At 46.2% G+C, this 26110-nt stretch overlaps 1 protein-coding gene across 1 annotated transcript in view; it reads left to right on the forward strand.

Moving 5' to 3' along the window:
* Window positions 1-11960, forward strand: part of AGBL1 (AGBL carboxypeptidase 1) — a gene marked incomplete at both ends in the record, with an annotated part of 583725 nt that extends 571765 nt beyond the window's left edge. The window contains one exon of the mRNA XM_084254285.1: window positions 11756-11960. Within this exon, the coding sequence (XP_084110411.1) occupies window positions 11756-11960 (205 nt within the window). The remainder of the gene's footprint in view (window positions 1-11755) is intronic.
* Window positions 11961-26110: the final 14150 nt, after the last annotated feature.

Consider the following 26110-nt stretch of genomic DNA (forward strand, 5'->3'; position numbering starts at 1 on the left):
TCTCTCACTTTCTGACTTATTTCGCTGAACATCATCACTGCAAGCTCCATCCATGCTGTTGCACAGGAAAAGATTTTGTTGTCTAAAATTGCTGAGTAGTATTCCATCGGTAGATCTACCCCACTTTCCTTACCAGTCATCTGTAGATGGGCATTTCATTGTTCTCATGTCTTGCTATTGCGAGGAGTCCTGCTTTGCTCCTCTGCCCTACCCACCTCACCTGAAGATGATTTATCTGAATGAGTTGTGCATGTGTCACGAGGAAGCAGTCATCATGTGCCCCCCTCAACCCGACCGTGCACCCAGCACAGTCCTGATAAACTGTGTCCCAGTCACAGCTGCTTTCCCTTCTCCTTGATTTCCTTCACTGAAACTTCCTCAGAGAATCGACTTTCAGTGAAGAACCTCAGAATTGTTCTCTTTTAGAGGAATCTTGAGGCTACTTGGCAAGTAGAGAATGCGTTGTCAATACTTAATGTTCTCCCTTTAAATTTTCTAAATTTTAATGTATCTGGCCTGTATTTTTCATAGACTGTGGTTTCGGGTCATCGCCTAGTTCCAGCATAATTGATATAATCTTTTGTATTTTTATGTTGTTATTTTTGGAGAGCTCAGGAAAGAAAGCGAAAAGAATGCTTGTATCAGAATTCTTTGCTTGCATAGTTCTCCTTCTATAAACAAAGCTGGGTTATAGGAACCTGACACATAAATCGCTCCGCATAACCTTTTAACTGAGTCAGTGTTGAATAACTAGGTGAATGATAGTGTCTTTTGGAGAACTTCTGTTGCATATTGTTAAATTACTCTCCCAAAGGACTGTGGCATCTTACAGCAATCTGCAAAGGCAACAGTTTACTTGGGATCTTTTCTGATGCAGCATTTAATAATTCCCTCATATTTTTTTTTTCGTTTGCTAATTTTGAATGTGAAAAATGATATATTTCTGTTTCCATTTTCTTCATTTCTAAATTTTTTCTTCATTTCTTTGGTCAATTTTCATTGGTGAGAATTTTTTTCTGCCCTTCTAAGGCAGAAAAAAAAAATATTTGATTGCTATATACAAGACAAAAATTTTCTTCAGTTTTCCATACCATTCAAATGTGTTCACTGGATTTTAGAGAACTTTTAATTTTTAAAAGCTTTCTTTTAAATTGTCTCTAGAGGGCCTCCCCAGTGGCGCAGCAGTTGAGCGCTTGGCTGCGAAGCTGCCCGCAGCCTCTGCAGCACCAGTTCGATCCCCGGCCGCTGGGCGAGGGTCCCACATGGCACGCAGACCTCTCCTGCCGCCCGCTGCTCCCCTCAACAGTGTACTTCATCTGTCTGCCTGTTCTGTTCCCCGCTCTGGCTCTGGTAAATTCTCTTACCCTCCTGCACTTCTGACTGTACCCAGTGCTTGTGTAAATAAATAAATGAATCTTTAAAAAAATATAAAAAATAAATTGTCTCGAGTCAAGTTGTCTATGGCATCAAGGTTAGAAAGAATTTTCTAATCAGTTCTGTGATGCCTCAAATGTTTTCTTCTAATATCTCTGTAATATCCCTTTCAAGTCATTTATAATTAATATTCTATGAGTGTCTAAGGTCGGCTATAACTAGATTTCATGCCAAAATTGTCACAGTTGCTATATTTGAAACATCGACTGTTGTACACTATGGAGTTTTCACAACCAGCTTGCTGTTGTCTTGTGCTGTGAAATACTTTTTTTTTTTGGTGGGGGGGACCCTTGCCTGCAGCCGGGGAATGAACTGGCGCTGCAGAGGCTGCGGGCAGCCTTGCAGCCCAGCGCTCCAACCGCTGCTCCACCAGGGGAGGCCCTGCTGTGCAATTCTTTGCCCACGTTTTATGTTTTGTTACAGACACGTCTAAAGTGTCTTAACATGAATAGAGTAACACCTCATTACCCTTTAAATATTTTTCTTTCTTATCTAATTACATGTTTTGTTACCGTGTTGCTCTTCTAGTTATATTTATAACCGTTTTCACAGATTCAGATGATCAGTTAAAATATTGACTTAAAAATAATTTGTAAATGTCTTTGCAAGTGTTCATGTTATTTTACTACCCACAGTGAAATTCAGTACTTTTTTCATGTGAATGAATACATTTTTTAATTTCATGGTAAAACGTCATATATCAGGTCCTGTTGTGAGTGAAATCATTTTTCTGACTTTAAAGTTTTCACTTATTAGTGCTCAAATAGCAAGGAGATTCTCTATATTTTATATATATTTATAATTATGCAAAATAAAATTATATTAATATAAAATGATATAAATATAAAACACATTTATATATATAAATGACATTAAATCTTTTATATTTTATATGATGTATTATAATACCATAAAATAATAATATATAAGTTTCTATTTATTGTATATAAAATATAATATTGTATAGATATAATCAAAGAGATCTTACATATGTGAATATATTAATAACTGGTTGTCTAAGCTCTTGTTTTTTCTAAACATTCATTGTTTTCAGATCAGTTGATTCATTTGAATTTTCCAGGTGCATAAACATATCAGCAAATAGCAGTATTATTCTTCTCTTCCTATTTTTGAATATTCCATTTTTTTCTTAACAAATTTTATTGAGTTGAACTGCCAGAAAAAAATGATAATTCATGATAATGATACTTAGCAGGAGAATCTTGGTCTTGACTTTGAACAGAATGTTTGTGAGGTTTTGTGATTCTGCTGATGGTCATTCGTGTTTTGATTAAGATTGAATTAAATGTCCAATTTAATTGTAGGGAACTGACAACTTAAGATTGGCTTTTCATTTGTGATAGATGCTTTCTATCATTTTGGGGGGAAAACTTTCATTTTCTAGAAAATTATTGTTTTCTTTAACGTAGTAATTTTTTTTTCTATTGAAGTAACATTGGTTTATGACATAGTGATCTTTTTTTAAAATTTGATCATTTTTATTATACGGTTTGCTCAGCTGTTGGTTATCTTAGTTGTACATCAGCACACAAATAAATCGGTTTATTGAAGCCACTCTTTGTTTTTTTAATATTAACTTTTTTTTATTTTTTTTTACATCGTTGTTCATTTTTTAACAATATTTGCTTCCCCCCACCCCCTCAGGTGTAGTCTTCATAGAATTTCCTTCCCCAAGGCACCCGTGCACCATCACCTCAGTCCCCTGTGCTTATAATCATTTATAATCGTCTGTTTTTGCTTTGTTGTGTGAAACCACTCTTTAGAAATAATGGTATCACTCCTCAGTGTTTAATTTAATCTATGCATGATTATGCATTTTTTCTATATATTACAGTTTAATTTATAAGAAGGGCGACGTTTCAAGTTAGAAGATTTTTGTATTATACAGTAAAAGTTGTGGGGATAAGTGGTTAGCCCTTTGCAGGGGGGGAATCCATTCCCAAACTTCCTCCTAAGACAACAGTATACTCTAGAGACCAATGGTTTATGTATCTTCTTCATGGTTAAAATGCTAGGAAAATATATTTATTTATTTAATTTTTTCCTTTTTATGCAACACAGTGATCTTTAGTTAGGTATTTTCTTCCAATTTTTCCTTTAGTTCACATTTCAGTCGTACCAGAGTTTACTTCTTTTGAGCTCAACGAGCATTTCCTCCACACCTCCTTATAGTTCCTCAAGTGACAGCCACTGAATCGTCGGTCCGCCCCTGGGGGAAGTTGTGTCTCTCCACCAGACTGGAGACGTCTTGGCTGTCACAGAAGGGAAAGAATGCTTCTGGCATCCACTGGTAGAGGCCAGCAATGCATCAAAACGAGCTAGAGCAAGCACACGCTCTACAATAAAGAATTATTGAGCCCAAGATGTCAATAGCCCCGAGGTTGAGAGCCTGCTGGCGAGTGTCCCGGGACCAAGGCATGTCTTTGTCTCTTAGCTCAGAGTCTGATGCGATAAAGCGAGAGAGTACAGTTAGAGACAGGCCGATATGGTTTTTATGAGAGTTCCAGATTTCAGTTTGTGGTAGAAACTAGACTGTGTTCTTGGATTAAGCAACAAAGCAATGTATTTTAGTTGAACCTATTAAGAACAAAAATTAAAAATTTAGAGAGCTAATTGGCTTTTTCTAGTGATTCATGAATAGAGCAGCATCCCCTCCAGATACAATTAGGGCTCACACTGAATGGAGGGTGTTTATAAAGTCTTGGGGGAAGGGCCTCTTTGGTGACCTAGGAGTTAAGTCTGAGAGCTATCACCGCATTACAGTAAAACCGCCTGTTCTGCTCCCCACTCTGTCTCTGGTGAATCCTCTCACTCCCCTGCAGCTTTGGTCTACACCCCAGCTCTTCTATGCAAAAAAAGAATAAAGAATAAAGAAAGAGGGTGGGGACAAAGTAATTAGCAAAATAAAATGTTATTTCTGCTAAAGTTACGCTCTCTTCTAGCTCCATCCATGTTGCTGCAAACTGCATGTGTTTATCTTTCTTGATTGCTGAGTAATATTCCATGGTGTATATGGACCACATCTTCTTGATCCAGTCATCTATTTTTGGGCATTTGGGTTGCTTCCATAGCTTAGCTATTGTAAACAGTGCTGCTATAAACATAGGGGTGCAGGTGCCCTTTGGAATTAATGTTTCTGTGTCTGAAATGGCCTCACTAGTATTGATTAGGAAACACCAGATACGTTGGTTTAGAATTATACTTTTGAGTGAGGTTGAACCTACAATGAGAATAAGTCTTTAGTCTAGGTGGGGGTCCAGCATGGATGACTGAATATAGAATCTGTTTGTTTTTTCTCTTCCTATTTTTAAGAGACTTTAAAGAATAAATAGCATTTCTACCGATTAGAGTAGAGAGTAGTTGGACAGAAAGATGATTAAAGTTGAGAAGGATCTACTACAGAGAAGACTCAATGAAGGTGAGAAAACAGGGTTTTCCTATTGTAGCATTTAGAGAATTATGCATGGGAACATCAGGTGAGTAATATTATACTCTTAGTTGTAATAGAATTTTGGTGATGGAGGGCCCACCGGAAGTATTTTTATCTTGAGAATGAAAATGAAAGATCATTCATTCAAAAAATGTTTATCAAACACCCACTCTGTGTCAGGCACAGAGGATACAGGAATAGAAGACCCAGTTCTGGAGAGAGGTCATCAAACACAGATGATGGTTACCCCCAATGTCATAGTAGAAACATAGCCAGAATGTTTCGGAGAAAGTGTGATGGGACAACTGAGTTCAAGTATGGAGGTGGAAAGGAGAGGTAGGAAGAATCCTTCCAGTTCTAAGAATTTGCCAGATGGATGAGAACAATTCCACAGCATGTGCAACCCATTGGAGAAGGAAGAACAGTATATGCTGGAACTAAAGACATTTAGTTCATTACATCTGGAACAGTCTGGGCACCTGAATGATGAAGAGCTGGGCCTCCAGGTTCAGGAGGTCCAAGTCAGTTTTATGCTTTGCTAAATTAACACCTAAGGAATCCATTTTCACATGTCCATTGTTAGTCATTGAAGGACAATTGATTTTTTTTAAAGCTTTTTTTAAAAATATTTATTTATTTATGCATACGAGAGCTGGGGTACAGGCCAGAGATGCGGGGCAGGGGGTGAGAGGATCCACCAGAGACAGAGTGGGGAGCAGAACAGGCAGACTGACTGAAATACACTGCTGAGGGGAGCAGCAGGTGAGACAGGAGAGGTCTGCCTTGCCATGTGGGTTTCTCCCTGGCCACCGGGGATCGAACTCATGCTACAGAGGCTGCAGATTGCTTCATAGGGCGGTGCTTAACCCCTTGTGCCACCAGGAAGACCCGAAGGACAATTGATTTTTGTGTATTGATCTTGGAACCTCTGACCCCAGACCTCCTTGATCTCATTTATCATTCTGAAACTTATTTTTTGTTGTACATTCCCCAAGGTGGGGATAGCTTTTTTCCTTGCCTTCCCATCTTAATACACCTTTTGTATTTGTATCTTGTCTTGCTGTCTACCTAGAATTTCCAGTACTATGTTGAGTAGCAATGGGGAGAGTAGATGTCTTTGACTTGTTTCTAATCATAAGGGGAACGCAGTCTTGCCTCATTAAGTATAATATTAGCTGTAGTTTCTTATAGGTTTTCCTTTTCAGGGTGAGGATATCCTTTCTAGTGATTTTTTCTGAATATTTTTATCATTAATGGGTATGGAATTATGTCAGTTTTTTCTGCATAAATGTGTATGATTATGTGACTTTTTCCCTTCATTAACCTGTTAATATAGTGGATTACATTGAACGATTTTTGAATATTGAACCAGTTGTGCATCCCTGGAATTAACCATACTCGGTCAGGGTGTACAAGTTTTTAAATAATGTTAAATTCAATTTGCTAAGAGCTTGTTAAAGATATTACATTTGCATTCACAAGGAATATCATACTTTTCTTTCTGTCATTGTTTGGTCTTAGTATCAAAGAATTACTTGACTCATTAAATCAATGGGAACTATCCCCTCATTTATTTTTGGAATAGATTATATAGAATTGGTGTCAATTTTTCTTTAATCATTTTGTAGAATTCTTCAGTGAAAATATTTATGCTTAGGGATTTTTTTTTAGAGTTTTAAATTATGAATTTGATTTCCTTAATAGTTGCAGGGCTATTCAAATGATCTATTTCATATCAGATAGATTGTGTTTACTTTTGCTTCGTGAGGAATTGATCTGTATCAGCGAAGTTGTCAAGTTTATGTGTGTAAACTTTTTCTGATATCCTTTTATTCTTTTTATACCTAAAAGGTCTATAAAGATAGTCCCTATTTTATTCCTAATATTGGTAATTAGTACCTTCCTTCTTTGTTCTTTGTCAGTCTTATTAGAGATTGGTCAATTGTATAGATCTTTTCAAACTGTCAGCTCTTTGCTTCATTGATTTTTTTTCTATTGTTTTTCTGTTTCAAATACATTGATTTCTGCTCATCATTATTATTTCCTTTCTTCTACTTGTTCTGGGTTTATTTTGTTTCTACTTCCTTGGGGTGGAGGCTTAAATTTTTGGTTTTAGACTTTCCTAAGAAAAGCATTCATTGCTATAAATTCCCTTCTCACCCAATGTCCCACAAATTTTGATATATCACATTTTCACTTAGTTCAATTTATTTCTCTTTCTTAAGACACCTTTCTTGACCTCTTGAATTATTTAGTAGTGTTTTATTTACTTTCAAAATGTTTGGAAATTCTTCCTTTGCTTTTCTCTCTTAGTGATTGCTAACTTGACTCCATTAAAGTTAGAGAACACAGGCACACTGCACGATTTCACTTATTTTAAATTTGTTGAATTTTTTTTTAAGTCAGAGTATGGTCTGTGTTGGTGCATATTCTATGTGCATTGGAAAATAATGTGCATTCTGCAGAATAGTCTATAAATGTCAGGTCTATCTAGCCAGTTGATGTTGTTGCTGATTTTGTCTAGTTATTTAATCAATTGTTGAGAAAGGAGTGTTGAACTCTTGAGCTATAATTATATATTTGTGCAATTCTCCTTTCAGTTCTATCAAGTTTTGCAAAATATTTTGTAACGCTTTCGTTTGATAACACCCATACAGGGGAGTGCTAGACTTCCTGGTATATTAACATTTTTTCATTGTTTCTTTCTATGTATCTGGTTATTTCCTTTGCTTTCATGACAACTTTGCCTAGTTTTAATACAGTAATTGTAATTTTTCTGATTAATGTTTGCATGGTCTATCTTCCCCTTTTCATTTCAATCTACCTATTTTGTTCTGTTTTGAGTAAGTTAGTAGAGATAACACAGAGGTGGAACCCATATTGTTAGTCCACTCTGGCAATCCTTTTATAATTGATGTATTTAGATAGTTTGCATGTAATGTTGTTGGTATGCTAGGTATAACTTTAGTATCTACAGGGCCACCGTAGAGTGACCCCTTCATTCATTTCACCTTCCTCTCCAACATCTACTCTTTTGATACTTGCCAATCTGGTCTCCACATCTAAGAGTTTGTTTCTGTTTTGTTTGCTTGATGACTTTGTTTCTTTATATTCCACATAAGTGAGATCATACAATTTTGTCTCTAGCTTCCTCAAAAAGGTATATATTCTCCTCCATGTTTATTACAGTGGCACTATTTGCAACAGCAAAGATTTGGAAACCTAAGTATCCATAGATGGAAGATTGGATAAAGATGATTCTCCCACACACCTAAACCCACACACACATACATACACTCACACCACCTCACAATGGACTACTACTGTGCTATATAAAACATTAAATCCTGCCATCTGCTACAATCATGAACCTTGAAAGTATTGGGCTGTCAAGGGTTTTGATGTGTCTTCAGCTTTCAGAATGCTGGTTATGCTCTGTCTTGGTGTGAATTTCTTTGGGTTGAAATCTGGATGTATTGGATATTATGTTATGAGGCTCTGGGTCTTATTTAATCTCCTCTTTGAACTGTCATTCTATGACACCACTCAGACAGAAGAAAAGAGATGTTGTCACTGCTGGGTGAGGGTGAAGTCAGACGATTAGGCCCTGGTGAGGGATTCTTGTCACTGAGGGGCAAAGTTCGGGTTTCATCCTGCCTCGAAGACTGCCATGGCACCAGCCAGGGTGACAGAGGCAGGAGAGTCTCAATACTGCTGTCTATTGGCACTGAGAGGGGACAGTCTTACCACTGACAGCAGTGTGTGCAAGTCCAGGCCCCCACATAGCCTTCATTGCCACTGGGGGCAAGAGGATTTGCTGCTCCACAGTGGGGTGAAAATTCTGGGTCCCTATTTTGCCTTCTTCAACCTGCTTCATGATGGAGGAGGCAGAAGAGTTTGGGGCACCTCATTATGGGCTGGCGAGAGTAGAAGTCTAGGACCCCCCCCCCTTTTTGTTGGCAAGAAAGGGGTGTGGCCATTGGGTTTTCTGTGTTGTTTGACTGGAGTGGAGCTAGTGTATCTAGGCTGCCTTCCCCTCCTCTTTGGCTGGAAAGACCTCGCTTTCTGTCCACACTTGTCAGCATTTCCAGGAGTCAGCTGCCCCAGTGCCAAGTCTTGGATTGATGAAGGGAAACTCAGGGAGCCAGCCCCATGCCTACCTTCATGTCCCAAGGCCCTGGTTTGGTCTGCCGCCTTCTTCTCATCTTTCACCCACATTTCAGTGTTCTCCAGTTTTCTCATATATGCTATCCAGAATAAGTTATGTGGAGGAAAAGGAAGAAATACTTGTCTGCACGAAAGTGGAATTCTTGAATCTTTATGAATTTTGATTCCCTAACTTAGCATACTTGCACTGCATTTGGGCAAATAAGTGAGAGAAATAGTGAAAGCTACTGTGGGCCATCTTTTTATATGTGTGTATGTGTGTGTACAAAAGTTGTATGTTAGCATATACAACTTATATATATTTTGTATTCTTAAATATATTTATATTTAAGACCTGTTGTACATTATATGGCATTTATGTTATGTATTTTAACATAAGGATGACAAAGAGACCCAATTTTGCTTGAAATCACTAGAATGCACTGACATGACAATTATGTATAATCATAGATAAAACCTTTGGAAAAGAAATCAAGAGAAGAGAAATTCCCCAGAAGATGCTCCAAAATATCAATTTTCATGTGTCTCTGTGGATGTCCCTGTGGTTAAATATGTATTCCTGTTATAGGTTTAATTTGGTGACTCCATTAAAGGTTCTCAGCACATTCTAGGTGTTTTATAGAATAAAGTGAATATGAACAGGAGGCCTGGGCCTTACTCACATTAAGACTGTAAACATTATTAAGGATCAATGCTAAATAAATTGGTATGTGAAGATTCATTTTCACAGAAAGAAAATCTCAAAAACATTAAATTACCAAAATAATCATTTGGTGGAAATTAATGTGAGCTTTTCCAAAATGATATATCTTATTCGGCTGGATGTTGAGGCATCAGAAGAACACTTTAGATAAAGGAAATTGGTAACATGAATAAAAGCTCACCAGAAATCCCATGTGGTATGTTTGACTGACCACAAGAACAGCCTGACAACTTGACCACAGGGAAGGTCAAGGGGTGAAGGGCCACCTCCACGGTGGAGGAGAGGCCTGGTCTCTGGAGGAAGATGACCACGACTACTCAGGGACTCTCGCCAGCTGGACCCTTAGCAACATCCAGTTCATCGATATTCAATATTCATGTTTCATTAATAAGCAAGGCAGAGACGTGCAAATCCCTGAATTTGGAAATGCTGTGATGAAAATTATCTTTCAGTGAAATTATTAGCTGTGCCAACTTGGACTGTTTGGCAGTAGTTTTTTCAATAGCCCTGACATGACGCCACAAATTTCAGGGCGCTCTCACTCGATGCCATATTTCCCCATCTTCTTTAGTTTCCGCAGTCGGGCAGTGGGATTAAAATCCGTTGGTCGCCTCTATTTCCAAGGCCTCGACTCCCATGCACTTTCTCTTTTGGCATTCTCTGCAAATGTTGACGTGCTGTTACTGCCTTCCATGAGGCTGAGGGGTTTTTACACGTTCCAGAGCCAGGATGCAGACTCAGGCTCCTGACACCGCTCAGCACTGTCAGTCAGTACCTGGCAAGGTGACAGTTGCGTCCTGGAAACTCAGCTTTCTTGCTGACTCGACCTCCTGCCAGAGTCAGGGCGGCTCTTACCTTCCTCGCTCAGCTACCTTATCGCTCACAGTTCAGACTGGAAAATATGATAACAGTTGAATGCTGTGCTACTGTGGAAGTGGGATTTGTATCGCTTCCCCCTCGGGCAATATCCCACCAGCCCTTCGGTTCAGAAGGCCGAGGGCCTCGCGCTCACGGAAGCAGCTCCCATCAGTCAGCAGACGATTAAGACTGGCCGCTGATTCATTTCCCCAGCTCACGTGTAACCATGCCGCTGATTACCCATTTTCATTGTTTATGGCGAGGCAGGTGGATGAACAGCGCTGCCTGATTTATGAAGTGCTTGCCTTCTATAAATCACAGAGTAGAAACCCAGCACGCTGATAATCCTAATTGGTTAAGTCCTAAGTAGGGAGTGATTAGAAAGTCTTCAGGAAAGAAGGTGTCTCATGCACAGGAGAGTCAGACAGCTCCTTGCGGGGAATTCCCTTGTCACGGTGTCCAGTCCAGGTGCTTCCGTCTGTCCCCTCTGTGTCCTGCTGGCCAGCGCCTGCTGGCTAATAAACTGGAGGGAAGCAGCAGAGAGGATGGAGATGCTCACACACACTAGAAAGAGACGCCTCTTTCCCCAGCTATTTTCCCATTTATTCATTTTAACCTGGATTCATTTCCTAATTCCAATCAATTATTCATCACGATGAGGGAGAGCTGTGCCATGGGACCCCGAGGGCTGTTAGAACGCTAGGGATTTTGCGTCCTACTTTGCCAAATTCCAGCCACACTCTTCTCTGGGGTTAGATGGGGTGCTGTTTTCACACACAAGGGACCCTGGGATCCTGAGCACGGGGGTTGGGGGGGGGCGTCGACTGTCCCTATCTGCAGCGGGAGTTCTCCTGCTTGCACTTGGACTTGTACATTCTGCTGGCAAAGGAAAAGGGAAGCCCCCCAATGTCCGGCTTCCTTGTCCCCTCCCAGGCAGAGGCGGTGCAGCCACCCACGAAGGGGCAGGTCCTCCGGGTCAGAGCAGACCGTGCTCCTCGCCCCGCCACTGCACAGCTGCTCGCTTTGCTAACTTCTCTTCTCATGTTTCCCTCCTCTCTCTCCATGTCCCTCTTTCTGTGTCCCTTGTCTCCCTTTTCCCTTCCCTCCTGCTTTCCTCTCCTTGTGTCCTGGTGCCAACGCAGCAGCAGCCGCCGCAGCAGCGCGGTGGATCTGGCCGACGAGCCTGCCTGCCTGGAGGAGATCGACTACGATCTCCTGGAGAGCTGCTCCGACCAGGAAGGGAGCTTCTCCGCGCTGGACCAGCAGATCCAGGAGTGCGCCTTCCCCGGGGATGAGGGAGAGGAGGAAGCGGAGGGGGCAGGACAGGGAAGCAGAGCCCTCCCATAGCCCCCCAGGCCCCCGTCAAGTTCACCTCTCCAGCCACTGGCCTGGGCCCGGGGCTGCTGCTTCACCTCAGACACCCAAGGCACCAGCACAAACATCCCCACCCCGTGAGCTCAGCAACCCAGTTTCCAGGCTTTGTTCTAGTTTTACTGTGCATGGAGGCCGCCGCCTCATCTTTTATCACTGTACAGGCCGAGGTAGTTGGGCTTGGGAGCCAGGCCAGTGGCCCTTGGCGGGAGGGGAGCCTCCCCAGTGCCGGCGGACCAGCTCAAGGCCAGCGGAGCCCAGAAGTAGCACGAGCTGGACTTCCTTCTCGGTTTGCAGCCAGAATTCTAAGAGGTCATTGAGTTGTTCTGTGGCTGACCTCCGCCTCCTGCTCCCTCCCCACTGTGGCACCCGCGCCCCTCAGCACACACCAGGCCCCTCCGAGGCGCTGCAGGTCTTCGCAAAGCCTTAGTTGCTGTGTGATTAAACAGGGAAGTCTGTTCTACACGGTAATTGCTAGTATTAGCTGTATGTCTCTGACAAACCCAGTACAGGCCAGGAGCTGACCTAGATTTGGGGGAAGAGGCACGTAGCTGAGTCAGATCTGGCCACTGATCATTACGAATTTTCAAATCCTGTAAATTCAGACCACTAGCCATCGTGCCAGGAGGCAGCAAGGCATCATGGAACACTCGTTCATTTCAGACTCAGACAGATGTGACTCGTATCCTGGGTCTGGCAGTTACATGCTATGACAACTGATGGCAAGTAATTAAATCTCTCCAGACCCCAGTTTTCTAGATCTGCTATGGAGATGAGCACATCTGTATCCCAAAATGATGGTGAAGGGCCTCCCTGGTGGCACAAGGGGTTAAGCAGTCCACCGCCTCTGCAGCATGAGTTTGATCCCCAGCAGGCCAGGGAGCTACCCACATGGCACATCAGACCTCTCTTGACTCGCCCGCTGCTCCCCTTGGCAGTGTACTTTGGTCAATCTGTTCTGTTTCCCACTCTGTCTCTCACCCCCCGCATCTCTGACCTGTACCCCAGCTCTTGTATGCATAAATAAATAAATCTTAAAATAAATAAATAAATAAAATAAAGTGATGGTGAAGATGAAGTGAGACAATACAGAGGAGAGCTTAGCACAAGATAGACATTTATCAATAGTTACATTGTTTATTTTCCTTCAGAACCAAGCAGAGATTCTGAATAAGTAGCCTCCCTTTATAAAGGCCACCCTGTGGGGCCACATGGATTTGGAAATGCTCCCTCTTTTGCCAGGGGATCTGGGAAGGAGGTTGCATAGGAACAGAACCTGGGAGGTTGGAGTGGCTTAAAACAAGTGGAAATGGAAAAAGGCCCTTCAGCATGGGAGGGAAACAGCACAGATTTTTGAATGATGAGGTGTACAGGGTCCCTGCAGAAAGGACTAAAAGGGTGTGGAAGGCAGATGTAGATGGGAGATACGACAGGGGAAAACAATGTTAGATCAAATTTGCATTTGTCCAGACACCACATGTATTTAGTTAAAATTAGGCTTGAATATGAGGGATGGAAAATCCAAAATAGCAGTTGTTTTGGGAAAACAGGAGTCTGTTTCTATTTCATGTGGAATTCCAGATACAGATAGGCCAGAACTGGTCTCAGGAGTACGTGGTGCCCGACCCTGGCCTTCAGGAGCCTTCTGGTTCTGCTATGTGTTGTGTCTCCTCTTGGTGGAAGATGGCTGCTGAAGAAACAGCCTCTGCATCTACATCCCGGGCAACAACAAGAAGGACAGAACAAGAACTGTCCTCTGGATTTCAATACACCACCCATAATGCTTCTGCTTAAACTCCACCATCCAAGAAGTGTCCTAAGACCACAAGTAACTGCAAGGGGGGTTGGAAAATGTCCTGATTCAAGGTTCACCCAGTGGGAAATTTGAAATTTGAATGCTAAGAGAATAGTGCACCTCACACATTAATTACTCTCCAAGGAGATTTTTCCTAATGTGCCGCCCACACCAAGAGGTTTTGGAAACAGAATAACTAAAGAAATCTCACAACCCACACCTCTCCACAAGCAGAAAGTCACAGGGCAAAACTTGACCTTAAGTTAGTCTCGAGACACAGGAGAAAGCCTGTGTGCCGTGATTTGGGGAGTTGACATCAATCGCATCATCCTCATCATCATTGTCATCAACAGTTCCTTGTTTTTCTGACTCTTCCCACATTTCTTTCATTTATTTTTTTTATTTTTTATTTATTTATTTTTTTTTTTAATAGAGGCATGTTTTATTTATTTATTTGTTTGTTTGTTTTGTTTATACAAGCACTGGGTACAGTCAGAAGCGCGGGAGGGTGAGAGAATTCACCAGAGTCAGAGCGGGGAGCAGAGCAGGCAGAAGGACCAAAGTACACTGCTGAGGGGAGCAGCGGGCGGCAGGAGAGGTCTGCGCACCATGTGGGACCCTCCTCAGGTGGCCGGGGAGCAGCCGGGGATTGAACCTGCGCCGCAGAGGCCGCGGGCAGCTTCGCAACCCAGCGCTCAACCGCTGCGCCACCGGGGAGGCCTTCTTCCCACATTTCTTTTGGGAAGGAATAACACATCTGTCATTTGTATTAACGCCTACCGGTTTCTGTCACCTACATAAGAGGTCTGAAGGAAATAATAATGACACGGGATTCACATCCAAGCAGACAGCATCCTTTAATTTCCTTCATATTCAATCTTTCCACTCTTAAGTATAAAAGAGGATAATGCTCCTGTTTTGTTTTTTTATTGCTTTGAAGAATCGAGAATATGGGCCTCCCTGGTAGCACAGGGGTTAAAGACACAGCACTATCAAGATATTGGCAGCCATTGCAGCACGCGTTCGATCCCCAGCTGGCGAGGGAGCTGACCCACATGGCGCAGCAGACCTCTCCTGCCTCGCCCACTGCTCCCCTCAACAGTGCATTTCAGTGGATCTGCCTGTTCTGCTCCCCACTGTCTCTGGTGAATCCTCTCACCCTAGCATCTCTGGCTTACACCCCAGTTGTTATATGCATCAATAAATCTTGAAAAAAAAAAAAGAATCAAGAATACTCTGGACACACTGAAGATGCCTAAAAATGTATGTTTTTCCCCAGCCTTAAAATGGTCATCCAACAGCCCAATGAAGTCTCCTCCCGTCCCAGGAAATTCCTCCATTTCCATCTCGAATCGGCTGTGTTGTAGAAAGGGGAGCTGATTTTACTGAGTGGGCATCTGGCAGGAGTATTGCCTCTCTGCTGTGGAGGCCGTGGGAGGTGCCACGTCAGGCTGGCTTCCCAGGGGCTGGGTGCCTTGTCCTTACCTGGACTGTGTGAGGGTTGAGACAGAGCAGTGGGGCCAGAGGAGCCCCTGAGAGTCCCTGGGCAGCAGCACTCATCAGATGCCACAGGCTGCAGCCCGTCTGGTGAGAACTGGCCTCTGGTCACTCCGCTGGCTGTCTGCACATCTCTTGCAGTCCCATCAGCAAGAATCCCAAAATCCCACCCCTTCGCTCCAGTTTCTCCTGGGCCTCCAATAAAAGGAATTAAAGTTGCAAAGAGCATTTGAAAACGACCTGATCCTTGAGTTACAAGCTCACATCGAGGGTTGCCAGCCCAAGGAGAGTCACGCTCTATGGCACCCCAAAGCGCTGGGAGTTCTCACGCACAGCTTCATTTCCCAGCCTGAGCTGCACAGTCAACTTCAGACTGGAAGGGGAGCCTCTGCCCTGTGCCAGGAGAGGCATTTCCGTGAACCACCTGGCAGCAGCCACCTTGCTGGGGACACGGGACAGTGGCTGGCAGAGTGGATCTGGACAGCTGCCTTTGCCTGGCTGGAATGATGGGTCCTGCAGCCCTTGGGGTGCAGCCTGTCCCAGGGCCCAGTCCTGGGAAGGCTCCATCGGGGGAGATGCAGGCAGCAGCCTGGGGCGGGGTCGGGGGTGGGGGTGGTGCTATGAGGGCCTTTTAGACACAATTCCCTGGTCTGGAGCCTGTGGCCTCTCCCAGCAGATGTCCTGCAGTTGGCTTCATGTGTGCCCAGCGGACTCTTGATAAAAAGTGTTGTTTATCAAAAGGAAAGTGGTGCAAAGCCATTTGAGATTAAAAAAGAAAAAGGGATTGTGTTACAGCCTTTTAGTGTCTATTAATAATAGTGATGCAGTAGTATATAACTAAAAATCATCCATTACATGCATTTCAACACAGTGGCGCTGAAACTGAACTCGAAATCACACACTCACACACACTCACACACACTCACACACACTCACTGCTGGCCCAGGGCTTTATGAGAGAAAAGCAAGCGAGTGAGAGAAGCTCTGTCATCAGATAAGTCTGTGCAGGCTGGGGTCTCCTGGAGATGACTTTATGCCAGGCGGCCTCGGGGACCTGGAGACAGAGCCTCTGAGGGGAAGCACAGTCCTTTCTCGTCAGAGTCCTACCGCAGCTGGTCTTGTTTGCGTTTGTTTTAAGCCTGTGCAGGCCATGAGGGGAAGTGGACGCAGCCCTCTTTGGAAGAGAGTGTGCACTTGCGGGAGAATTACCGAATTAACCACAGTCGGGGCCCGTGACAAGTAGCCAAGCAGAGCAGAACTGAGGCCGTCAATGTGGCCGGAGCAGACCCGTCACTCGCGTTAGGAGATTTTAACCATCCTGAGCCTGCACTGCAGGGAAAGTGCCTCCTCAGGACGCCAAGGCCCTCCCTGAGGAGCAGCTCCCTGTCTCTGGGAAGGTGACTGATGCTGTTTTCAATCCACGCCCTAAACATCACACTCCCCCTCAAACACAAGGGGCTCAGAGCCGGGCCCATGTCACCTCCCCCAGGCAAGGTCTTGGCCTCCAGTGCTGCCCTCGCCGCTCTGTGGGCGTCTGTGCTGCTCTCTGCGCCTGACCGGACCCCTGTCTGACCACGTGGCCCTCGGGTCCTGGCTCAGCCAGGAGGTGCCGCCTATCAAGCGTCCCTCTCAGCTTGGGTTGAATCTGTCCCCTGTTCCGCTTGGTCTGTGTCTCAGCCGGGTTCAGCACTGGTTTCCCTGCTATCCTCACCTTCCACTTTACCACCTCTCCAGTCTCTCCTGCCTTCGTGGCCCGGGATATTTGGAATAAAGCTGTTTCTACTCCGGCTGCTTAGAACATTTCAGTGGCCTCCTGTGGTGCTTGGATAGATTGAACATGGAGCCTCCCACACGCATGATCCCTTCTAGATCCAGCCACTTAGCTCTCTTCCCCGGGCCCTCCCACAACACAACCCTGCCCAAGTCGTACAAAGTCACCTTCTGGAAAGCACGGTGCTCTTTGGCTCCATGTTTCCTCCTTGCGACTAATTCGATTCCTCCTATGTTTAAATGCATCCTCCTCCAGGCAGCCTTCCATGATCTGACTCTGAGTTCCCTGAGTTCCCGGTAGAAATCCTATCATTGCTTTCGTGGCACGCTATTGGCTACGGACTCTTCTGTCAGTCCCCACCAGACTATAAATTCTTGGAGAAGATGAATTTGTTTACCCAGCACTGTGCGCAAGAGGTGGTCATCCTTGTTGAAATAATGGCCGAATGGAGATCTCGGTTTCCATCCAGATCTCCAGAGACCCACCTCCAGCCTGTTGCCTCAGACTCCTGCTAAAACGAGGATCTCCGAGCTGCAGGAAAGCGGGATGTGTGTGTCTTGTGTGGGAGGCTGTGGGAGACATCCCTCAGCCTGCCCGGCTGGGTCTGTAATTTTCCAGAGCCAGCTTCCTTATTTCCTCGGAATGGCCTGTAGAGGTCAGGAAAGGGCCTTGGTTCCCATCAGGGACTGGCCGGCGCATTAGCATTCACCCCGGACGGCCACAATTAGGCAGCAGAGGCTCCGCACACAGGAGCGGAAATGCATTGGCTTTCATAAAACAGAGTGTGAAACAACTTTAGATTGACTCCAGCCTTGTTTATTCTCGCACACTTGTCATTCTGCTTCGGTAGATCCCAGTCAAAGGGACCGTTGTCCTGGGCGCTGAAGCTGTCCCTTCTCCACGGCCCCTGCAGCCAGAGCTGGGAGCCCAGCCGCGCCCGCTGCTCCAGGCTCCCTGGAAAGTGTTTTTGTGTTTCTGAAAGCAAAATGATAACAAACGAAAGGGCACGTGGACACGCTGAGAAGTGTTCCCACTGCTGCTCCAGCCTTTCGGCTTTTTTTCCTGCATGTAAATGCATTCAGAATCCAGAAAAAATAGACGTAGGTGACAAATGCCAGGCAGACACTGCAGGGCCAAACCCACACACCCTGGAATGCAGGCGGGGGAGATTCTGCGCCAGAGAGGACTCCCTGTGGTCTAGCAGAGAGCACCGGGCTGCAAAGGACAAGCCCGCAAGTCGGGGCCCAGCTTGTCCCTGGAAAGTGCGCTCTGGGGAAGATGCCCTGGGTCTCAGTTTCTCCATTGGAGAGAGAGGGCCTGGACCAGATGAAATCTAAGGTCACTTCTATTTCTAAAATTCGCTGGCCAGGCGGGTGAAGAGGCGGCGCGAGGCGGCCCACACTGGTGCTCTGTCTCCCCAGGGCCCCAGGCCAGGCCCCCACAAAGCTCTTTTCAGAGCCCAGACCCACGCCGTTGATACCCTGCCAACGCCCGGCAGAATAAAAGCTTCCGAAATCAGGGCTAAAAATAAATAATAAAACCCAGGGACAACATAAACAGGAAGACCTAAAAGTGTGGGGGGAAGGGGGTGAATTTGCTGAATTGAGTCAGCAAACCGTGGGGGCCAGAATCGGAACCTTCGCAGGGGGTGATTGACCCGCTAAGTGGCTGGACTCCAGAGCTGACCGCGCTCTTGAAGTGGGCGCGGGTGCCGCCCCGAGGGGCCGCCGTGGGGCAGAGGTGGGTGCTTTCTCAGGCCCATTTCCTCTCTGCTGCGCGGCCGCCCGCCCACTGGCCGCTGACTCTTTGTTGCTTGTTCGGAGACAGAGCTCTTTGACAGCCTCGCCTGTCCCTGGGCCTCTGCTGGGCCCCGGCCAGCTGCCCTCATCGACCTTGTCTCACACTGGAGGCCACGGCTCCCGCTGCTTCGTGCACACACTTGGGATTTCAGTGAAAATGAATGGGGCCTGGTGAACTGGGTGGGATGGGTGCACGCAGGTCAGACAAGGGCCCAGTGGGCATTCGGTGCATTGTGCTTCCCACCCGCCGAGACAGGGGCCCTCACGTGGCAGGCAAGGGGACGGAGGGCTGGCTGCACTCTCGGGGCGAGCCAGCACCTGCAGTCACCTGCAGTCACCCGCGCACCCCTGCGCAGGCACTTCCAGGTCTCCCAGTGGCTCAGCGTGAAAACCCAAAAGCAGAAGGAAGCTTTGTCTCGCGAGGCAAAGTATGTTGGGGGCTGTGCAATGTGAGCGTGTTTGGGGTGAAGGGTGGGGGGTGCTCTGCTGTGCATTAGTGTGTGGCAGAGACTTGGGGTTGCGCCCTGGAGAAGGAATGGGGGGCAGAGGGAAGGGGACGGAGGGGGGAGGAGAGGAGTTAATGGACGATGAGAGTGTTCGCTTCACATACAGAGGTGCGGGTGAGGCCTCCAGGAGAATTCAAGAGAAGCAGGACATTGGCCAGACAAGCTTCCTGGGCGTTGCAGTTCCCGCAGTGCAGCCTGGAGGCTTCAGCCATCTTCTGTAGACGTGGAACTGGCGGAGGTAACAGCAACCGCGACCAGGAGCCCTCACCAGCTTGTAGCTCCTGGTCGCGGCTCGACCGCTCACCTAGTGGGTGGCCGCTACCGTGCCCGCCCTGAGGACGAAGGAACCCTAAGAAGGTGGCCACGGAAGCCCACGGAGAGAGGCGAGTCCGGGCCTGAGCTGAGCATGCCCTCCCATGCGAGTCTCCAGGGCGCGGCGCCTCCTCAAAGGACTTGACCCTCGGCACCCGGCCTGCTCGCTCGCCTTTGTGTTCCTTGAGGCACAGCTGCTTTCGTCCTCACATTCACTTAGACATGGATCTGTAAGTTCAGCCTCTCGCTTCCAACAGCACCAAGACCTCTGCTTTCGCCGTGCGCCTATTAATCTTCATCCTGCTCAGCCTCTCCTCCATATTTCTAGATGGAAATGCTGCGCGACCTTTTGAAGAAATCCCCCAGTGGGTGGATGGTGGGGGGTGCCGATGTGTGCGTGCAATACGCAAAGTCAAGCAGAAGCTGCATGAGCGTCAGAGAGGAAGGCGGCTCCATCCCAGCAAAATATGTTCGGACTGGGAGGTGAGGGGGTGGGTAGGATTTGCCCTCATGTGTCCCCTGTGGGTCAGGAATGGTTTCCCCAGGTCTCTGCTTGTCATGCCCGCGGGTGTCTGAACCACCTAGGGAATACCCGGGCTGCTGTTGACCTTAGACTCTACTTTGCAGCCACTCGGGAATCAGGATTTGGGGAGTCATTGTGATGAGCTGTCGGATATCTGTGAGCACCACATAACCATCACCTCTTGTCAAGTGGCATTAGTTTTCTTCCAGAGGCCAGGACTGTTGATCTCCAACCCCATGTTATCACTATCACCTGCACGACCACCACCTCTCAAGTTGATTTCCCTCCTACTGAAAACCAACACTTGCAGGGAACCCCAGCCAGGTCAGCAGAGAACAGGACCTACCTTCTCCCTTCCCTCCGCCTCTCTTGGGAGTGGATTTCCATGGCCATTGGCATAAGTCAAGGAGATTCCAGAGACAGGTCGTCTGGGCCACGCCACTCTCTGGTTGGTTTGCTTGTTTTTCTCAACTGAACTGACTCAAAGTCATGCTCAGCCCAGAGAGGTAGGAGGGTGTTGACACCCAAGTCTCTGGGCATCATCAGTGATGAACGACCCACCCCTGTTTCCCTACAAGTACACCCACTCTGCCTGCGCAGGGGAAGCTCTAACACGCTCAAGGACATGCCTTACTTGATCATTTCAAGGAGTAGAGTTTGGTGGCAAGAGAAAGAATGTAAGTAGAAGCAACTGGGGCAGTCTCGGTGCTTTACAAGTGCCATTACAATCCCTTCTGCCAGGTATGGTAAGGAGGGGGCACCAGGGGTGACCCCATATAGGAAGCCCCTGCTCTGCCACACTGTCCAAGCCCAGCAGGACTGAATGGAACATGTGAGAGGAGCAGATCGGGCCTTTCCTGCCACAGGCCTTGGAAGTGAAGGGCTATCCAGGGGTTAGGTCAATGACTGTGTGTTGTTTGTAGATTGTGGTAATCAATATCCACATATGGCCCCACAGTGTCAAAGGCCTAAGCACAGGGGAACTGAACCGGGCCCTGAGCTCATGGTGTCTGGAGTGTCCACCAGCCTGGGGCCTGATATAGAGTCTCAGGGGAAAAAAATGGGCTTCCAACTGGTCAGGCTGTGGATGGAATCCAGCTCTTCATGGCTGGAGACTGAGGCTCCTGTTTCCTGGCTGGAAGTTGGCCGAGCCTGTTCTCAGGATCATGCGCAGGAGGCATCTCAGAGCCAGAGACGGTGTGTCGAACCTCCCTGCTTGTCTCTGGCTTCTGCTACCAACCAGAGGAAACTGCTGGTGAGGGGCTCATGTCACCCGGCCCACCAGGAAGATCTCCCTTTTCAACTATGACAAAACATCATCACAGCAGTGAGATCTCATCACGTTCTCAGGCTCCGCCCATGATCAGAAAGCAAGCAGGTGGTCGAAAGGCAAGATTCACTGGGGCTGTCTTTTGCAATCCTGCTTACCAACGACAGCAACAGTAGGAGAAAATGTCACTCGCCCCTTTCCGTGTGCTGGGAAGAGTCTAAGCATTTTATGTTCATCACTCACTGAATCTTCTCCGCTATCCTAGGTGGTAGTTCCCTTCATTGTCTCTGTTTTACATTTGAGGAAACTGAGGCACAGTGTGGCATAGTGTTCACAGCCAGCATGCGGCTGAATGGCGATTTAGACCAAGCGGTGGGATTCCCAGATCTGGGAACCCCAACTCCATGGCTGTACCTAGCAATGTGCTCTCCCAGCCATGGTTTTCTGCTTCCCCCACCCAAGCTGGAACATGAATATGAGCCTGGAACTGTTTGGTTGCCCAGGACAGGAGGCAGGTTGCAGGTTCAGAGCCTGCAGGTGCAGACTCCAGGGCTGGGCTGCACCCAGGGCATACCTGTGCCAGGTCTACCTACCTGGGTGCCCCGTCTTGTACTAAAGTCTTACTAGTTATGGAGGTGTGTTCTCCTAGAGTGCCCTCCCCATGCGTCCTCCAAGGGTCTGGCCAGGACAGCCGGCATGTCTGAGCTACAGTCAGGTCTTCATGAAACAGACTTGCCAGCCCTTGTCCCCAGGGCTCATCCTGCTGGGTTGAAGGCTGAGCTGTGTGGATCCAGATCTGCACAGAAAGGTGACTTGAGAAATTGGTCTTTAGTCCATCTGAGCCTGTTTGAAAGCATCTGTGCTCGGTCACAAGGGGAAATTGAGGCAGCTTTATAATTTTTCAGTTCCACCGTCTGGGTTATATTATTTTGGTCTAGATAGATGACAATAAATCCTTAAAGATGAAACCAATTTAGGATCAGAAATTAGCAAAGAGAAAGTTTAGTAACCATGAAACAAATTTGATTTTAATTACAGTATTCCATTTGAGAATGCCTCAGTGTGGTAATAGTACCAGCACTGGAAATCCACCAATAAAATCATAATGAAAGAATACCATTCATATAATAAAAGGCACAACCGGAAAACAACACCCAGAATTAAAAAAGGAAAAACTAAACAAAAAGCAGAAGACTGAGAATATGTTTAATAAGTGCAGTTATAAATGTAAATGCTGTACATTATACCACGAAGTGACACAGAAAATGGGCTATGATCAAGAAGATCATCTAAATCTAATTTCCATTCATTACACAAAACTAAATAAAAAGATTCATAACGAGACTGTCTAGGGTGGCGAAAAGGCAAAATTTCTAGGGAGCCATTTACAATGAAGAGAACTACCAGTGCAAACACGGAGGTTTCGGATAAATGGTTGAGTTGGGGCGGGCGATGCTGGCTTCGGGAATTGCAACAAATATTAGTGTTTATTGTCAGAGCTGTGAGGGGTGGTCTTGATGACAAGGAGGAGACCTTTCAATCTGACTGGGGAAACGTGACCAAAGCTTTGGAAAATAAAAAGAAAAGGCAAAAGAATTCCCACCCAGAGGGCAGAGCCATAGTCAGTCAAGACTGGAGGGTTGATGGCGGGAGAGACATGGCCGCCAGGCAAGGGTGAGGCCAGGAAGGAGGGGATGAGCCTATCTCTTATCTCTTGCTCCTTGTCGCCCTCTCATAGCAGGTAACTTTGCAAGCATGATAAATAGGTAGAGGGGTTAATAAGATCTGTTGAATTATGTGGGTTGAGGAGAGATTAAAGTGAATTGGGAAGACAGTCTCCTTCAGTCGTCGGCTTGATGCATGAGCTTGACATTCAGAGGCCTCCGTGGGCTCACCCGCCCCAGACTTCTTTCCAGGGTGATCTTCAAATACACGTGGCCTCAGAGCCACCTTTTCAAAGTGGCCTGTACACCGACTCCCGTCCTGCATGTCTTCATCTGCTCACCCGTCTTGCCCCCCACTTCAAGCCCCAGTACCAATGGCACTGATGTGAGTGTCTCTTCCTCTGACTCCTGCATAAGGCACTGACCAGGCAGCTAGCCATATTCTTTCAAGCTCTACTCATTGACCATTTATCTTTTCTACTGTCGTTTGATGTTGTGCATGTGTCTGACATTTCTGTGCAAGGACCCTATTTGAGAGCAAACTTTTAATTTTAGTGTGTTGCTGATATGGCTACCTCACAAAATGCTCACTCTAAAACATCAAGTTACACATCATTAGCTTCATGAAACAGTCTAGACAATTGCAGCATAGGGAAGTTCCAGCCCTACCTTGAGTCATGCAACTAAGAAGAGGCCAAGTCAAGAGTTGAAACCGGGCCTCCCTGGTGGCACAAGAGGTAAGACGCAGTGTATTCCGTCAGTCTGCCTGTTCTGCTCCCCACTCTGTCTCTGGTGAATCCTCTCATGTCCCACACCTCTGGCCTGTACCCCAGTTCTTGTATGCATACATAAATCTTTAAAAAAAATGTTGAAACCGCATGATTTGGGCAAATATCCTCTACTTTTCCCAAGGCCATGACAACATTCCACCTGTCTGAGCTGTCCAGCCATTGGATGCACTAAAATAAAATAGCCCTCCATAAGCATAATTATTCTATTTTTTCGCATGTAGCTTTTATGGTAGTAGTGAGAGTTAAAATCCCCAGGTTCTGCTTGAAAGGACATTGCTGTCCCAATGGGGCAACGGATGGCTTTCGTTGGCAAGGATGCGGAGAACTTTTAATCCTGTTTAGGGTAGAAGGGTGTGTCATTTTAGCAGGATGCTTCAAGGCTCAATTTTATTGCAAGGGCGCCCAGAGCTTATTGATTAAGTTTATGGCCAGCATATTACTTTGAAGTAGAGCCCTGTTAGCTGTGATATTAGCTTTGAAGAGGCTCCTCTCTTGAAAAGCTCTGTGTCAATTCTTCTGTTAATCATGGTCCTGGAAAGTATAATGAATGGGGAGTGTGCTCAGCAGGCCTGTTGTTTTTTCAAGCTCTCAGTTTGTTCTCTACTCAGGAGAGAGAGAGACATAAAAGCTCTGAAACCTATTAGTTTTCAGCAGTGAGACGTCTGCCAGGGAGAGTGGGAGCTGTGGTAGGAAGGAAAGCAGAACGTTCCCGGGCTCCCTGGATAGCTTAACTTCTCCGCTCAGATGTTCTCCAGGTGCACATGGAGAATCAGAACATCTCCCTACATGCGTGTCAGTCACATAAAGTCACCTGGACGGCTTATTAAAACACAGAGTGCAGGACCCACGGCCGGAGTTTCTGATTCAGGGAATCTGTGGCAACAAAACTGATAACACGAAGGCTGGCAAGCAAACTCAGTTTTCATTTCTAGCAAGTTCCCCGATGGTGCTGATACTGCTGGACCAGGCACACATCTTGGGCACCCATGTGCTAAGAGGATGTGTGATAACAGGACATGGGGATATCAGATCTCTTCCAGAAAATGTTTCTTACTTTTCCTAACCCCACTAGTGAGTATTTACTTGGTTTCTCTTACATCTCGGGACATGTGGCCAAGAATGCCTCCTTATCTTACAGATGCTCCCTCTGTGGGATACCTCTTCCTAGGGAGGCTACGGTGCTGTCCACCCCACAGGTGCTGACGGGCTCCTACCCAGTTGGGAGCTGTTCTTTCCAGAGAAGAGGGTCGGTTGTCACAGGACCAGGGAGAACAGAGCTCCAACCCAGCAGGAAAGGAAGCCCCCAGGTTCTGCTGCTGCTTCTCTCTTTATCTTCCATTCCCTTTTCTTCTACTTTCCCTTCTCAATCACTTTCCTCTCCAGCTTCTCTCCTGTTAGCATTGTCTGCTTTCAGGAAGAAGCATCTACATAGCCCCGACATTCAGAGTTATAGGGTAAAGATTCTAGAAAGGCACGGAATTGTGTGAGGCAGTGTCCAGAGGTTCCTTTCAGATAAACAGCTCAACACCTAGGAGTTTCTAAATCTCATAGCTGCTTGGCCTTGTCTGTCAGCCGAACATCTTCAGGGGAGTCTGGGCTTCCCAGGGAGCCTGTGCTTCAGCTGAGCACGGCCCTGGCAGACGCCCAACGATAGCCTTCTTCATGGTCATTGGCATTCACGTCTGGTGTTCAGCTGGAGCCCTATTTATCATATTCTCAGATAAACAGAGCATGCCCTCTAGCCTGTGTAAACCAGGAGATGCCTCTCCCTGGAGATCACCTACAAGCCTTTCCCTGATTTTCTAAACACCCTGGAGCTGGCCAATACTTTGGTAGGCAGATATTTGTAATTGAGCTATCTCGAATCAGAATAATCTACACCCGGCCTTCCTCTCTGCTCTAGCACACTTGCTTGCATAAGCCTTGCATAAACCTCATGTTGATTTGTCCCAAATCCTAATAAAAAGAACCCAAATAAATGACAGAAAAACAGAGAGTGTTAATGTCTCACTCCTCCCGATCCGACAAAATACAGCGCAAACTCCGCTGGCATGGGAATGAGGAGACTGAGATCTTGTTCCAGTTTAATTGCTGATAGTGTGACTTTAGGCAAGTAATGAAATCTCTGAAAATCCTCTAGAGTAAAAATAAAAATCCTGACCTGTCTGCCACTTAGGGCAGCTATGAGCAGATGAGGC

This window comes from Talpa europaea (assembly GCF_964194135.1).
Source record: "Talpa europaea genome assembly, chromosome: 14".
Taxonomy (NCBI): Eukaryota; Metazoa; Chordata; class Mammalia; order Eulipotyphla; family Talpidae; genus Talpa; species Talpa europaea.